Source organism: Uloborus diversus, chromosome 2 (genome assembly GCF_026930045.1).
Source record: "Uloborus diversus isolate 005 chromosome 2, Udiv.v.3.1, whole genome shotgun sequence".
Classification (NCBI taxonomy): Eukaryota; Metazoa; Arthropoda; class Arachnida; order Araneae; family Uloboridae; genus Uloborus; species Uloborus diversus.
In genome coordinates this window covers 154,547,601-154,563,569 of record NC_072732.1, presented here as the reverse complement: position 1 = coordinate 154,563,569, position 15,969 = coordinate 154,547,601, and the positions used below count along the sequence as shown (strand labels likewise).

At 44.7% G+C, this 15,969-nt stretch overlaps 1 protein-coding gene across 1 annotated transcript in view; it reads left to right on the top strand.

The window, feature by feature from the left end:
- LOC129216607 (uncharacterized PE-PGRS family protein PE_PGRS54-like) overlaps positions 1-14,070 on the top strand; it is a 45,576-nt gene extending 31,506 nt beyond the window's left edge. The window contains exons 7-8 of the mRNA XM_054850824.1: positions 5,106-12,584; positions 12,681-14,070. Of these exons, the coding sequence (XP_054706799.1) occupies positions 5,106-12,584; positions 12,681-14,011 (8,810 nt within the window). The 3' untranslated portion in view covers positions 14,012-14,070. The remainder of the gene's footprint in view (positions 1-5,105; positions 12,585-12,680) is intronic.
- The last annotated feature ends 1,899 nt before the right edge of the window (positions 14,071-15,969 follow it).

The following is a 15,969-nucleotide window of genomic DNA, read 5'->3' as shown; positions in this document are numbered from 1 at the left end:
ACGACCTATCTACACATCCCTCAATCCCAGATTCCTTATGAGTTTCGTAGCAACCTTTAGTGAACATAATTTTCTCCCCTAACCTTTATTTTTCATGAGACAAACAGTCTAAAGAGGATAAAACATCTACGAATGTCTCGAAACAAAATTCGATATATAGAGATTTTTTCGATACATAGAAACAATTTTTCTATGTAATGAACATAGAAATTTGCTGGGATTTCGATATATAGAAAATTTCGATGTGTGGAAGTTTGATATATGGAAGTTCGGTACATATAGAGATTAAAATGAAATGCGGGCCCCTTTTCGGAATAACTGGCCCCTGCGTTGTTTTATGATTGCGAGTCATTGGGGTGCCTCTTAACCAGGACTAATGAGTCGGAGGGAAAATTACTGACTCCGACTTCTGAACTTTTAACACCTTTAACTCCAAATCCTTTACCAACAAATCCCTACTTAGTCTCTTACTTCGCATCCCAGGCAAAATTTAAAACTCGAGGGGGGGGGGGGGAATTACTGACTCCGACTCCTGAACTTTTAACACCTTTGACTCCAACTCCTTTACCAACAAATACCTACTCAGTCTCTTACTTCGCATCCCAGGGAAAATTACTGACTCCAACTCCTGAACTTTTAACACCTTCAACTCCAACTCCTTTACCAACAAATCCCTAATCAGTGTCTTACTTCGCATCCCAAGCAAAAGTAAAGACTCGGAGGGAAAATTGCTGACTCCGACTTCTGAACTTTTAACACCTTCAACTCCAACTCCTTTACCAACAAATCCCTAATCAGTGTCTTACTTCGCATCCCAAGCAAAAGTAAAGACTCGGAGGGAAAATTGCTGACTCCGGCTCCTGACCTTTTAATACTTTTGACTTCGACTCCTTTACCTCCAAAATCCTGACTCAGTCTCTTATTTTGCATCACTGTCAAATTTAAGGACTTGGATGGAAAATTATTGACTCCGACTTATTTCTCCGCAAAATCCTGACTCAGTCTCTTACTTTGCATCCCTGACAAAATCACGGCCTCAGAGAGATAATGACTCCGACTCGTGGAGTTTTAGACTCTTAACTCCTATTCGGACTTCGCAGCCCTGCTTCTACTTCTCCGAAACGTTACGAAATGTGGTACTGACAAGCTTAGGTTTTTTAAAGGAACTTAAGAGTCATTCTTTTTAAAGCTGGACACTTTTGATAGAAGATGTCTTCAATTTTCGTAAAAATTTCAGAATGTGTTATTAGTACTATGATAAGAAAAAGTGAAGTTTCTTTTTTTAAAAAACTGATTTGTTTGTCCTTGAGTAGGGGCCAAAGTTTAAGGTCGTGAAAAAAAAGAGCTAAACATATGATTGCTTTGCTTGAAAAGCAATGAGTGAACCAAGTCGATTCTTTTAAATAAGGATACTACTTGAAACTAGGTACATTCTAGTATAAAATTTTGGTGACTCACTCATGACTTTGAGGGCAAAGATCAATTGAAAATGCAATTTTTAAATTTTTTTTACCTTGTTTGGGCTCGGATATCTGCTAACGCCGTGAGTAACACTCGGAAAGAAGTATATGATTAACCACTCACCACAGTATAGTACTAAGTAAAATATAAAATAGCTTTCTTTTCTCTTGGCTTTTGTAGTTAAATGGTCTCAAAGTCGATGATTTTTTAAAAACGGCCAAGTTTAGAGGTCAATAACTTTGATCGCGACCGGTCAACAACTTGGGACACAGCTGTAGTTATAGTTCAAGTGGTGTAGTTTAAGGTCCAGGTTAGAAACCCATGGCAACTAATCAACTTTTTTAATTACGTGGTCTCAAAGTTGATGACTTGAAACAACAAGAATCAAAGTTTTAGGTCAATTACTTTATAATGCCTGAGTGAATAACTTTGAGAAAGAGCTGTAATTATGCTCTACGTGGTGTAGTTTTAGACTCAAGTAATATTATTAGATCTCATGGTTTTCTGACATAACTAAACAGTCTCAAAAATGATGATTTCAGTATAAAAGAGCGTTTTTTCACGAGTTTATATGAGTGCTGCTCAAAATCTTTTGAGCTCAAACTTATATAAATACTAGAACGAATCAACAGCCAAATGTACTTTAAGCTCCCAAAATTTCATGCTTCCAGTGTAATAACATTTTCTGTAACCTTGACCACAACATGGCAATTCTTCTCACAAAGCTGATCCGCTATTTTGGAGCAGTATATTGGAGATCCTAGATTGTCAAGATTCAGTTCTCGGAAGCTGAAAATGCGCATGGGTTAATTTCAAAGACATTCTTTACACCTCTATAAAATTTCCTCCCATTCGGGGATTATCGAGCATAAACAATTTTAAAAATTTAGGTCAGTTGACGCGAAATCACTTTGATATAAACATTATGCACATTTCACCGGCATCTTTTCTTATTGTCTAACAAACCTGTGTTTTTTTTCTTCTTTTGACTTCATATTTGTACTTTTGAGCTTTATTTAATAAATTTGTTTAATAATGAAAAGTTTATTACTAAGTAGTGTATATGCAAATTCTACTGTAATTATGAACTTAATCTCTTACCCAATTTCAATCCTCTTCTTAAAATATAGCATTGATTAATGATCATTATAAAGTCAAAAATAACCTAAATGCATGAATTGTCACAATGTTATATCAGAGTGATTCCACGTCAACTGACCTAAATTTTTAAAATTGTCCCTGCTCGATCACCCCTGAATGCGACGAAATTTTAAAGAGGTGTAGAGATGTCTTTGAAACTAACCTGTGCAAATTTTCAGATTCCGAGATCCGAATCCTGAGGATCTAGTGTCTCCAAAATATAGTGCTCCAAAATGGCGAATCAGCTTTATGAGAAGAATTGCCGTGTTATGGTCAAGGATACAGAAAATTTTATTACACTGGAAGCATGAAATTTTGGGAGCTTAAAATACATTTGGCTGTTGATTCGTTCTAGTATTTATGTGAGTTTGAGCTCATAAGATTTTGAGTAGCACGCATATGAACTCGAGAAAAAACGCTCTTTTATACTGAAATAATCATTTTTGAGAATGTTTAATTAAGTAATATGATTTGATCTCATGATTTTCTGACATGAATCTAAAGTTAAACCACGTAGAGCATAATTACAGCTCTTGCTCAAAGTTATTGACCCAGGCGTTATAGAATAAATGACCTAAAACATTGCCTCTTATTGTTTTAAATTATCAACTTTGAGACCACGTTATTAAAAAAATTGACTAGTTGCATAGGTTTCTAACCTAGACGTTAAACTACACCACTCAGACTACAACTGCAGCTGTGTCCCAAAGTTGTTGACCCGTCGTGATCAAAGTTATTGACCACTGAACTTGGCCGTTTTTAAAAAATCATCGACTTTGAGACCGTTTAACTACTAAAGCCAAGAGAAACGAAAGCTATTTTATATTTTTCTTAGTACTATACTGTGGTGAGTAGTTAATCATATACTTATTTCCGAGGGTTACTCACGGCTTTAGCAGATATCCGAGCGTAAACAAGGTTAAAAAAAAAAAAAAAAATTGCATTTTCAATTGACGTTAGCCCTCAAAGTCATGAGTGAGTCACCAAAATATTTATACTAGAATGTACAAGTATCAAGTAGTATCCTTATTTGAAAGAATTGGCTTGGTTCACTCATAGCTTTTGAAGCAAAGCAATCATATATTTAGCTCTTTTTTTCTCACGACCATAAACTTTTTAACCTCCAGTCGAGGGTCAACAAGTCAAATTAGAGAAGAAAGAAGCTTCACTTTTTTCTTTTCACAATACTATTTAAATATCCTGAAAGTTTCAGGAAAACTGAAGATGTCAATTATCAGGCCCCCATTCACTTGGTCCAGCTTAAAAAAAAATGACTTTTAACACGAAGAAACGCGCGAGTTTGTTGAAGAAAGTTAAAAGTGATTCCCATAATATTCCAGACCCTGTAAAGCCTTCTACTATCGCTAAGAGGACCATCAGGAAATCCTGATTTCGTGTGAGAACCAGGTTAGAAACTCAAAACATTTTTTTTAAATAAATTGCTAATAAGAAAAATTTGGCGCTCCACTAAGCAACATAGTAAGCAGAGCAGACAACTTCCATATTAAGGGCTCGAGATCGAATCCTGACAAGGCTGTGGAAGTTAATAACTAATGTAGCACGTCTTTCTAAGATGTCCTTGTGGTTGGGAATCCATCGTAAACGAAGGTCCTTCACAGGGCACTTCGTGTTCGGCGGCTTTTTCAAACCCATGTGCATACAAGATGGTCTGTCGTTCGACTCATAGCCCAAACACCGAAGTACTAAAAAAGGTTTATAGGCACAAATTGGAAAATTAAATGGCAAATAGAAAACAAAATTACATAGCAGAAATAAAATCCTTGCTTCATTAAAATATATATGAGGCAGAAATAAAATTAGATTATACTTCTTAACTAATAAAAAATGTATGCAAAATAACCAGGCTTGAGTGAGAGTATTTAATTTCCCCTATTCTAAAATAATCTCAAAACTTTCTGTGAAGAAACTGAAGAAAAAACAAATAACTTAATGGGGTCGTTTCCGAAATTTAAAAGAGTTTTTTTTTAAAAAAGAGCATGCTCGAAAACATAGGATCTGACCATTTTTTAAATTATTTGACTAAGTTTAATATTTTTAAAAAAATACTTTAATCGGTACGCTTTTATTGTTTACACTTCTGCCGATGACATCACAAATGATGAAATTCCATTTAGTGTTGCCATTCACAGACCACAATATTTAATTCGCATCTTTACTCACGTGTACTGGCAACGATATGGTTGACAGCAGGCGTAGAGCGCAAGATTTAATTCGCTTCTTGATTAACATAACGTGAAAACGCTTTAGATAAATGCGACAAAGTGCATCATTTGTGACGTCAAAAAGACAACGTTTTGTTTGAAAAATCGGACATTAAAAAAATAATAATTAAAAAATAACTGTTGGGAAAATAAAAGTATTTTCTGGGTCCATGCTATTATTATTATTATTATTTTTGCTTATTCTATCGATTTCAGTGACTAAAAATAGTACTTTTGACTGAAGGAAACAATCCCATTGTGATTAATTTTCTCTACTAGCAGAAAACAAAGAGTATTACAGTGAAGATACCGAAAATTTTGACGATGAATATGAAACAAATGAAAACTTGGAGGAAAATTACGAAAGTGAAGAAGAAGCATCAGAGGAGCGCGATGAAGAAATCGAAGAACTAGATGATAGGGATAATAATGAAAATGGAAAAGAAGATGATGAAAAAGATGAAGATTATGATGCAGGAAATGGAGGAGCAAATCCTCATGCAGATACAAGTTCTAGAGTCAGAAATGGAGGAAGAAGCACCGAAAAGGGATCTGGTGACGACCGAAAAAATGGAGAGATGGAGGACGACACGGATAATGCTAAAATGGGAAATGATATCAGTGGAGCTGAAAAAGGAGAAAAAGAGGATGGGAAAAAAGGAAAAAGAGAGAGAAAAGCCGGAAAAGGGGAAGATAACAAAAGAAAAGGGACTTACGAAGAAGGGACAGACATTGGTGATAAAGGAAATGGAACTGGTGATAAAGGAGAAGGTGCTGCTGACAAAGGAGAAGGTGCTTCTGATAAAGGAGAAGGTGCTGCTGATAAAAGAAAAAAGACTGGAGATAAAGGAAATGAAGCTAAAGGGGCTGATGATAAAGAAAGAGCAGCAGGCGCTGATGGAAAAGGGACGAAAAAGCAAAAAGGAGATAATAAATTAAGAAAAGAAGGACAAACTGACGATGCAACAAAAAACGATGGAACTGGAGATGCAGCAGATGGAGCTGATGATGCAGGAGACGGAGGAAAAGCTGATGACGGAAATAATGGAGAAGGAGGACCAGATGACAGTGCTACAAAGAACACTGGAGCTGGAAAGGCTGAAGGTGGGGCTTCAAACGAAGTTGGGGATAAGACAAAGAAGAGACCAGGTGACGATGCTACAAAGAACGCTGGAAGTGGAGATGCTGCAGGTGGCGCAACGAAGGGAGCAGGTGACAAAGGAAAAGGGGGAGCAGGGGGACCAGCTGACAATGTTACAAAGGACGAGAAAGATGGGGATGCTGCAGGTGACGGAACGAAGGGGGCAGGTGACAAAGGAAAAGGGGGAGCAGGCGGACCAGCTGACGATGTTACAACGGACGAGAAAGATGGGGATGCTGCAGGTGACGCATCGAAGGGAGCAGGTGATACAGGAAAAAAGGGACCAGCTGACAATGCTACAAAGGACGCTAAAGCTGGATATGCTGCAGGTGGCGCAACAAAGGGAGCAGGTGATACAGGAAAAAAGGGACCAGCTGACGATGCTACAAAGGACGCTAAAACTGGAGATGCTGCAGGTGGCGAAACGAAGGGGGCAGGTAACAAGGGAAAAGGGGGATCAGCTGACGATGCTACAAAGGACGCAAAAGATGGGGATGCTGCAGGTGGCGCAACGAAGGGAGTAAGTGACAAAGGAAAAGGGGGAGCAGAGGGACAAACTGACGCTGCTACAAAGGACGCGAAAGATGGGGATGCTGCAGGTGGCGGAACGAAGGGGACAGGTGACAAAGGAAAAGGGAGAGCAGGCGGACCAGCTGACGATGTTACAACGGACGAGAAAGATGGGGATGCTGCAGGTGACGCATCGAAGGGAGCAGGTGATACAGGAAAAAAGGGACCAGCTGACAATGCTACAAAGGACGCTAAAGCTGGAGATGCTGCCGGTGGCGCAACAAAGGGAGCAGGTGATACAGGAAAAAAGGGACCAGCTGACGATGCTACAAAGGACGCTAAAACTGGAGATGCTGCAGGTGGCGAAACGAAGGGGGCAGGTAACAAGGGAAAAGGGGGACAAGCTGAAGCTGCTACAAAGGACGCGAAAGATGGGGATGCTGCAGGTGGCGGAACGAAGGGGGCAGGTGACAAAGGAAAAGGGGGAGCAGGGGGACCAGCTGACGATGCTACAAAGAATGCGAAAGATGAGGATGCTGCATGTGGCGGAACGAAGGGGACAGGTGACAAAGGAAAAGTGGGAGCAGGGGGCCCAGCTGACGATGCTGCAAAGGAGGCGAAAGATGGGGATGCTGCAGGTGGCGGAACGAAGGGAGTAGGTGACAATGGAAAAGGGGAAGCAGGGGGACCAGCTGACGATGCTACAAAGGACGCGAAAGATGGGGATGCTGCAGGTGGCGGAACGAAGGGGTCAGGTGACAAAGGAAAAGGGGGAGCAGGGGGACCAGCTGACGATGCTACAAAGAACGCGAAAGATGAGGATGCTGCAGGTGGCGGAACGAAGGGGGCAGGTGACAAAGGAAAAGGAGGAGCAGGGGGACCAGCTGACGATGCCACAAAGAACGCGAAAGATGAGGATGCTGCAGGTGGCCGAACGAAGGGGGCAGGTGACAAAGGAAAAGGGGGAGCAGGGGGACCAGCTGACAATGCTACAAAGAACGCGAAAGATGAGGATGCTGCAGGTGGCGGAACGAAGGGGGCAGGTGACAAAGGAAAAGGGGGAGCAGGGGGACCAGCTGACGATGCTACAAAGGACGCGAAAGATGGGGATGCTGCAGGTGGCGGAACGAAGGGGGCAGGTGACAAAGGAAAAGGGGGAGCAGGGGGACCAGCTGACGATGCTACAAAGAACGCGAAAGATGAGGATGCTGTAGGTGGCGGAAGGAAGGGGGCAGGTGACAAAGGAAAAGGGGGAGCAGGGGGACCAGCTGACGATGCTACAAAGGACGCGAAAGATGGGGATGCTGCAGGTAGTGCAACAAAAGGAGCAGGTGATAAAGGAAAAAAGGGAACAGCTGACGATGCTACAAAGGACGCGAAAGATGGAGATGCTGCAGGTGACGCAACGAAGGGAGTAGATGACAAAGGAAAAGGGGGAGCAGGGGGCCCAGCTGACGATGCTGCAAAGGGCGCGAAAGATGGGGATGCTGCAGGTGGCGGAACGAAGGGAGTAGGTGACAATGGAAAAGGGGAAGCAGGGGGACCAGCTGACGATGCTACAAAGGACGCGAAAGATGGGGATGCTGCAGGCGGCGGAACGAAGGGGGCAGGTGACAAAGGAAAAGGGGGAGCAGGGGGACCAGCTGACGATGCTACAAAGAACGCGAAAGATGAGGATGCTGCAGGTGGCGGAACGAAGGGGGCAGGTGACAAAGGAAAAGGGGGAGCAGGGGGACCAGCTGACGATGCTACAAAGAACGCGAAAGATGAGGATGCTGCAGGTGGCGGAACGAAGGGGGCAGGTGACAAAGGAAAAGGGGGAGCAGGGGGACCAGCTGACGATGCTACAAAGAACGCGAAAGATGAGGATGCTGCAGGTGGCGGAACGAAGGGGGCAGGTGACAAAGAAAAAGGGGGAGCAGGGGGACCAGCTGACGATGCTACAAAGAACGCGAAAGATGAGGATGCTGCAGGTGGCGGAACGAAGGGGGCAGGTGACAAAGGAAAAGGGGGAGCAGGGGGACCAGCTGACGATGCTACAAAGGACGCGAAAGATGGGGATGATGCAGGTGACGCAACGAAGGGAGTAGATGACAAAGGAAAAGGGGGAGCAGGGGGCCCAGCTGACGATGCTGCAAAGGGCGCGAAAGATGGGGATGCTGCAGGTGGCGGAACGAAGGGAGTAGGTGACAATGGAAAAGGGGAAGCAGGGGGACCAGCTGACGATGCTACAAAGGACGCGAAAGATGGGGATGCTGCAGGCGGCGGAACGAAGGGGGCAGGTGACAAAGGAAAAGGGGGAGCAGGGGGACCAGCTGACGATGCTACAAAGAACGCGAAAGATGAGGATGCTGCAGGTGGCGGAACGAAGGGGGCAGGTGACAAAGGAAAAGGGGGAGCAGGGGGACCAGCTGACGATGCTACAAAGAACGCGAAAGATGAGGATGCTGCAGGTGGCGGAACGAAGGGGGCAGGTGACAAAGGAAAAGGGGGAGCAGGGGGACCAGCTGACGATGCTACAAAGAACGCGAAAGATGAGGATGCTGCAGGTGGCGGAACGAAGGGGGCAGGTGACAAAGAAAAAGGGGGAGCAGGGGGACCAGCTGACGATGCTACAAAGAACGCGAAAGATGAGGATGCTGCAGGTGGCGGAACGAAGGGGGCAGGTGACAAAGGAAAAGGGGGAGCAGGGGGACCAGCTGACGATGCTACAAAGGACGCGAAAGATGGGGATGCTGCAGGTGGCGGAAGGAAGGGGGCAGGTGACAAAGGAAAAGGGGGAGCAGGGGGACCAGCTGACGATGCTACAAAGGACGCGAAAGATGGGGATGCTGCAGGTGGCGGAAGGAAGGGGGCAGGTGACAAAGGAAAAGGGGGAGCAGGGGGACCAGCAGACGATGCTACAAAGGACGCGAAAGATGGGGATGCTGCAGGTGACGCAACGAAAGGAGTAGGTGACAAAGGAAAGGGGGGAGCAGGGGGACCAGCTGACGATGCTACAAAGGACGCGAAAGATGGGGATGCTGCAGGTGGCGCAACGAAGGGGGCAGGTGACAAAGGAAAAGGGGGAGCAGGGGGACCAGCTGACGATGCTACAAAGAACGCGAAAGATGAGGATGCTGCAGGTGGCGGAACGAAGGGGGCAGGTGACAAAGGAAAAGGGGGAGCAGGGGGACCAGCTGACGATGCTACAAAGAACGCGAAAGATGAGGATGCTGCAGGTGGCGGAACGAAGGGGGCAGGTGACAAAGGAAAAGGGGGAGCAGGGGGACCAGCTGACGATGCTACAAAGAACGCGAAAGATGAGGATGCTGCAAGTGGCGCAACGAAGGGGGCAGGTGACAAAGGAAAAGGGGGAGCAGGGGAACCAGCTGACGATGCTACAAAGGACGCGAAAGATGGGGATGCTGCAGGTGGCGGAACGAAGGGGGCAGGTGACAAAGGAAAAGGGGGAGCAGGGGGACCAGCTGACGATGCTACAAAGAACGCGAAAGATGAGGATGCTGCAGGTGGCGGAAGGAAGGGGGCAGGTGACAAAGGAAAAGGGGGAGCAGGGGGACCAGCTGACGATGCTACAAAGGACGCGAAAGATGGGGATGCTGCAGGTGGCGGAAGGAAGGGGGCAGGTGACAAAGGAAAAGAGGGAGCAGGGGGACCAGCAGACGATGCTACAAAGGACGCGAAAGATGGGGATGCTGCAGGTGGCGCAACGAAGGGGGCAGGTGACAAAGGAAAAGGGGGAGCAGGGGGACCAGCTGACGATGCTACAAAGGACGCGAAAGATGGGGATGCTGCAGGTAGTGCAACAAAAGGAGCAGGTGATAAAGGAAAAAAGGGAACAGCTGACGATGCTACAAAGGACGCGAAAGATGGAGATGCTGCAGGTGGCGCAACGAAGGGAGCAGGTGACAAAGGAAAAAGGGGAGCAGGGAGACCAGCTGACGATGCTACAAAGGACGCGAAAGATGGGGATGATGCAGGTGACGCAACGAAGGGAGTAGATGACAAAGGAAAAGGGGGAGCAGGGGGCCCAGCTGACGATGCTGCAAAGGACGCGAAAGATGGGGATGCTGCAGGTGGCGGAACGAAGGGAGTAGGTGACAATGGAAAAGGGGAAGCAGGGGGACCAGCTGACGATGCTACAAAGGACGCGAAAGATGGGGATGCTGCAGGCGGCGGAACGATGGGGGCAGGTGACAAAGGAAAAGGGGGAGCAGGGGGACCAGCTGACGATGCTACAAAGAACGCGAAAGATGAGGATGCTGCAGGTGGCGGAACGAAGGGGGCAGGTGACAAAGGAAAAGGGGGAGCAGGGGGACCAGCTGACGATGCTACAAAGAACGCGAAAGATGAGGATGCTGCAGGTGGCGGAACGAAGGGGGCAGGTGACAAAGGAAAAGGGGGAGCAGGGGGACCAGCTGACGATGCTACAAAGGACGCGAAAGATGGGGATGCTGCAGGTGGCGGAACGAAGGGGGCAGGTGACAAAGGAAAAGGGGGAGCAGGGGGACCAGCTGACGATGCTACAAAGAACGCGAAAGATGAGAATGCTGCAGGTGGCGGAAGGAAGGGGGCAGGTGACAAAGGAAAAGGGGGAGCAGGGGGACCAGCTGACGATGCTACAAAGGACGCGAAAGATGGGGATGCTGCAGGCGGCGGAAGGAAGGGGGCAGGTGACAAAGGAAAAGGGGGAGCAGGGGGACCAGCAGACGATGCTACAAAGGACGCGAAAGATGGGGATGCTGCAGGTGACGCAACGAAAGGAGCAGGAGATAAAGGAAAAAAGGGATCAGCTGACGATGCTACAAAGGATGCGAAAACTGGAGATGCTGCAGGTGGCGCAACGAAGGGAGCAGGTGACAAAGGAAAAGGGGAAGTAGGGGGACCAGCAGACGATGCTACAAAGGACGCGAAAGATAGGGATGCTGCAGGTGACGCAACGAAGGGAGTAGGTGACAAAGGAAAAGTGGGAGCAGGGGGAACAGATGACGATGCTACAAAGGACGCGAAAGATGGGGATGCTGCAGGTGGCGCAACGAAGGGAGCTGGTGATAAAGGAAAAAAAGGACCAGCTGACAATGCTACAAAGGACGTTAAAGCTAGAGATGCTGCAGGTGGCGCAACGAAGGGAGCAGATGACAAAGGAAAAGGGGAAGCAGGGGGACCAGCTGACGATGCTACAAAAGACGCGAAAGATGGGGATGCTGCAGGTGGCGGAACGAAGGTAGCGGATGATAATGGGAAAAAGGGACAAGCTGATGATGCTACAAAGGACTCTAAAGAAGGAGATGCTGCAGGTGGTGCAAAGAACGGAGCAGGTGATAAAGGAAAAAAAGGACCGGCTGACAATGCTACAAAGGACTCTAAAGCAGGAGATGCTGCAGGTGGCGCGACAAAGGGAGCAGATGACAAAGGAAAAGGGGAAGCAGGGGGACCAGCTGACGATGCTACAAAGGACGCGAAAGATGGGGATGCTGCAGGTGGCGGAACGAAGGTAGCGGATGATAATGGGAAAAAGGGACAAGCTGATGATGCTACAAAGGACGCGAAAGATGGAGATGCTGCAGGTGGCGGAACGAAGGCAGCAGGTGATAATGGAAAAAAGGGACCAGATGACAATGCTACAAAGGACGCTAAAGCTGGAGATGCTGCAACTGGCGCAACGAAGGGAGCAGGTGATAAAGGAAAAAAGGGACCAGCTGATGACGCTACAAAGGACGCAAAAAATGGAGATGCTGCAGGTGACGCAACGAAGGGAGTAGGTGACAAAGGAGAAGGGGGACCATCTGACGATGCTACAAAGGACGCTAAAGCAGGAGATACTGCAGGTGAAGCAACAAAAGGAGCAGGTGATAAAGGAAAAAAGGGACCAGCTGACGATTCTACAAAGGACGTTAAAGATGGAGATGCTGCAGGTGGCGCAACGAAGGGAGCAGGTGATAAAGGGAAAAAGGGACCTGCTGACGATTCTACGAAGGACGTTAAAGATGGAGATGCTGCAGGTGGCGCAACGAAGGGAGCAGGTGACAAAGGAAAAGAGGGGGCAGCAGACGATGCTACAAAGGACGCGAAAACTGTAGATGCTGCAGGTGACGCAACAAAAGGAGCAGGTGATAAAGAAAAAGGGGGAGCAGGGGGACCAGCTGACGATGCTACAAAGGACGCGAAAGATGGGGATGTTGCAGGTGACGCAACGAAGGGAGTAGGTGATAAAGGAAAAAAGGGACCAGGTGACGATGCTACAAAGGACGCTAAAGCTGGAGATGCTGCAGGTGGTGCAACGAAGGGAACAGGTGACAAAGGAAAAGGGGGACCAGCTGACGATGCTACAAAGGACGCGAAAGATGGAGATGCTGCAAGTGACGCTACGAAGGGAGCAGGTGATAAAGGAAAAAAGGGACCAGCTGACGATGCTACAAAGGACCCAAAAGCTGGAGATGCTGCAGGTGACGCAACAAAGGGAGCAGGTGATAAAGAGAAAAAGGGACCAGCTGACAAGGACGCTAAAGCAGGAGATGCTGCAGGTGGCGCAACGAAGGGAGCAGGTGACAAAGGAAAGGGGGGAGCAGCAGACGATGCTACAAAGGATGTGAAAACTGGAGATGCTGCAGGTGACGCAACAAAAGGAGCAGGTGATAAAGGAAAAAAGGGACCAGCTGACGTTGCTACAAAGGACGCTAAAGCTGGAGTTGCTGCAGGTGGCGCAACGAAGGGAGCAGGTGACAAAAGAAAAGGGGGAGCAGGGGGACCAGCTGACGATGCAACAAAGGACGCGAAAGATGGAGATACTGCACGTGACGCAACAAAGGGAGCAGGTGATAAAGAAAAAAAGGGACCAGGTGACGCTGCTACAAAGGACGCTAAAGCTGGAGATGCTGCAGGTGGTGCAACTACTGGAGTAAGTGACGAAGGAAAAGAGGGAGCTGGAGGGTCAGCTGACGATGCTACAGAGGACGCGAAAGATGGGGATGCTGCAGGTGACGCAACAAAGGGAGCAGGTGAGAAAGGAAAAAAGGGACCAGCTGACGATGCTACAAAGAACGCTGGAGCTGGAGATTCTGCAGATGGCGCAAAGAAGGGAGCAGGTGACAAAGGCAAAGGTGTTCCAGGGGGACCAGCTGATGATTCTACAAAGGACGCTGGAGCTGGAGATGCGAGAGGTGGAACTCCGAAGGAAGTAGATGATGCAGGAGAGGAAGAATCAGCAGCTGGAGATGCAGCAAGCTGCTCTGAGAAAGGAGGAGGAGGAGTTGATGATTCTGTGGAGAGTCACGGAGTTGGAGATGAGGATACAGAGAAAACAGGTGGAGCTGCTGGCTTGAGAAAGAAAAAAGGTGGCAAAGGTACTGGAGATGCCGAAGAAGGAGATAAAACTGGTGAGGCAACAAAAAGTAGTGGCAGATCAAAGAAGATCGCATCTGATAAACATAAGATGAAGGAAAAGGATTCCGCACTTTGCAGTGATGAAAGTAGTTCTGGGAGTAACTTAAATAAGAATGAAGATAGCGCCGGTTCTGATGAAAGTGATCTGGCCTAGGAAATCGAAAATATGATAATTGTTTTTTAATTACAAGTAAATGAATAATTAGAAAGAAACGCTTTCATGTCTTTTTACGTACTATGTATTACTTTTAAATGAGTAACTATGTTTGTGTGTAACGCGTGATGAATTAGCTTGTTTTATTATTCAAATATAAGTTTGAAAAGGTATTTTTTTATTTGATCTTGCGAATTTCATGCTCAATCAAATTTCTAGAAATACAACCAAATTTCTTTAACAATCTCTCTGTCTCTCTCTCATTGTAGTAATTTGATCCGTCTTCCTTCACTTCTATCCGTTTTTCTTCATCTTAATATTTTGTTTTCATTCGAATTACGAATTTAATCTTTTAATTGTCTTGTATAGTTTTCTAGTTTGAACTATATACGCGTTTTACGGTACAAATATAAACGAAAAACCAAATGAAATAGAATTGAACATTTTTTAAAGTTAGAAATAATGTGGAAATATTTTTTTGAACAATAAAATTGATTTGAAATAATGATAGAGATAAATAACTATTTTTCAGAATATTTCAATGTTTTTAAGACCTCAAATTCTTATCAGTAATTGAATAAATGCTATAAAAGCAAAATACATAAATATATGACCAAAAATAAAACGAGTCTTCGCTGTATACCACTTGTGTGACCACTTGAACTGTACACATTTTTTAGATTTAAAAACCTTTTTAAAACGCTTTTATTAGCTTCACCTGTATGTATGTATGTATGTATCTTGTAACGGAATCTTGCAGCTCAAATTTCGCCCACTTCCTGCGATCGGATTCTTTTGAAATTTGGCACGCGACCTCAGACCCGATGACAATGCAATATTCTATAATCAAATTAATTAATTAACTCTTTTAATCGTTAGTTTCCTCCAATTTTAATCAATATTTTGGCATAAATCCAACAATGTGAAAAAGGAAAAATTAAAAAAAAAATACATTAAAAAATGCTCACAAAAATTATTTAAAAATATCTACAAAAAACTTTAATTTTTCTGCATCAGACAAAATTTGTTCCAATGTTCCAAGGTAATTAGAACATGAAATATAATTGTTTTTAACTAATTTCATGCCAAAATTTAGGTGAGCCTTCAATTGGAAATTCATTGCTGATCAGACCATTGTTGAGCAAAACTTTTATTCAAATGCATCTCAAATTTTCAAAGTAATGTAGATATGATTTCCGCACACATACATCGATGACTGAGATGGATTAGCTGGATTAGACAATTACTCCGCAGGCAATTTATCAGCGAAGTTGAATGTTTTTAGAGCTCGGCTATTACACTTTAAGGGGTACAATTGTCCTTTTTGGAATTCGAGAGACCACGTTTCGAATGCCACCCGAGACCTTTAGTTGCTTTTTTTGGGCAAATTTCATGAATATAAAAGATTTTGAACAATGTTGAAATGAATATTTTTTTTGTAAAACAAGTTAAACTAAAAAGAAAAAAATAAAATAATTGTTTAAAAAACTAAAAAAACACGCTTTCGTAGCAAAATGAACTAAAAAGTGAAAAATAATCTTTGGATGATAGTAGTTGACCAATTACTTAATTTTAATGTAATACAAAAAAGCGTGGGAGGCTTCTTATCAGTTGTCTTGAATTTCTTCCATTTGTTGTCCATGCAAAAATGTAAATAGACAACACCCCACGGTTTTTTGTATTAAATTAAAATTAAGTGATTGGTCAACTATTATCATCCAAAGATTATTTTTCACTTTTTAGTTCATTTTGCTACGAAAGCGTGTTTTTTTTAGTTTCTTAAACTAATATTTTATTTTGCATATCACGTCTGTTTTTAATCATTGTAGCTATGTGACATTCTGACCAGAATCATATTCTGGTTACAAAGATTCGCATTTTTAAGTTGTTTTTCTCAACATGTATATGTTTTCTGTTTTGTATTTATTGAAATAAACGGATGTAAGAGCTTTTAAGAG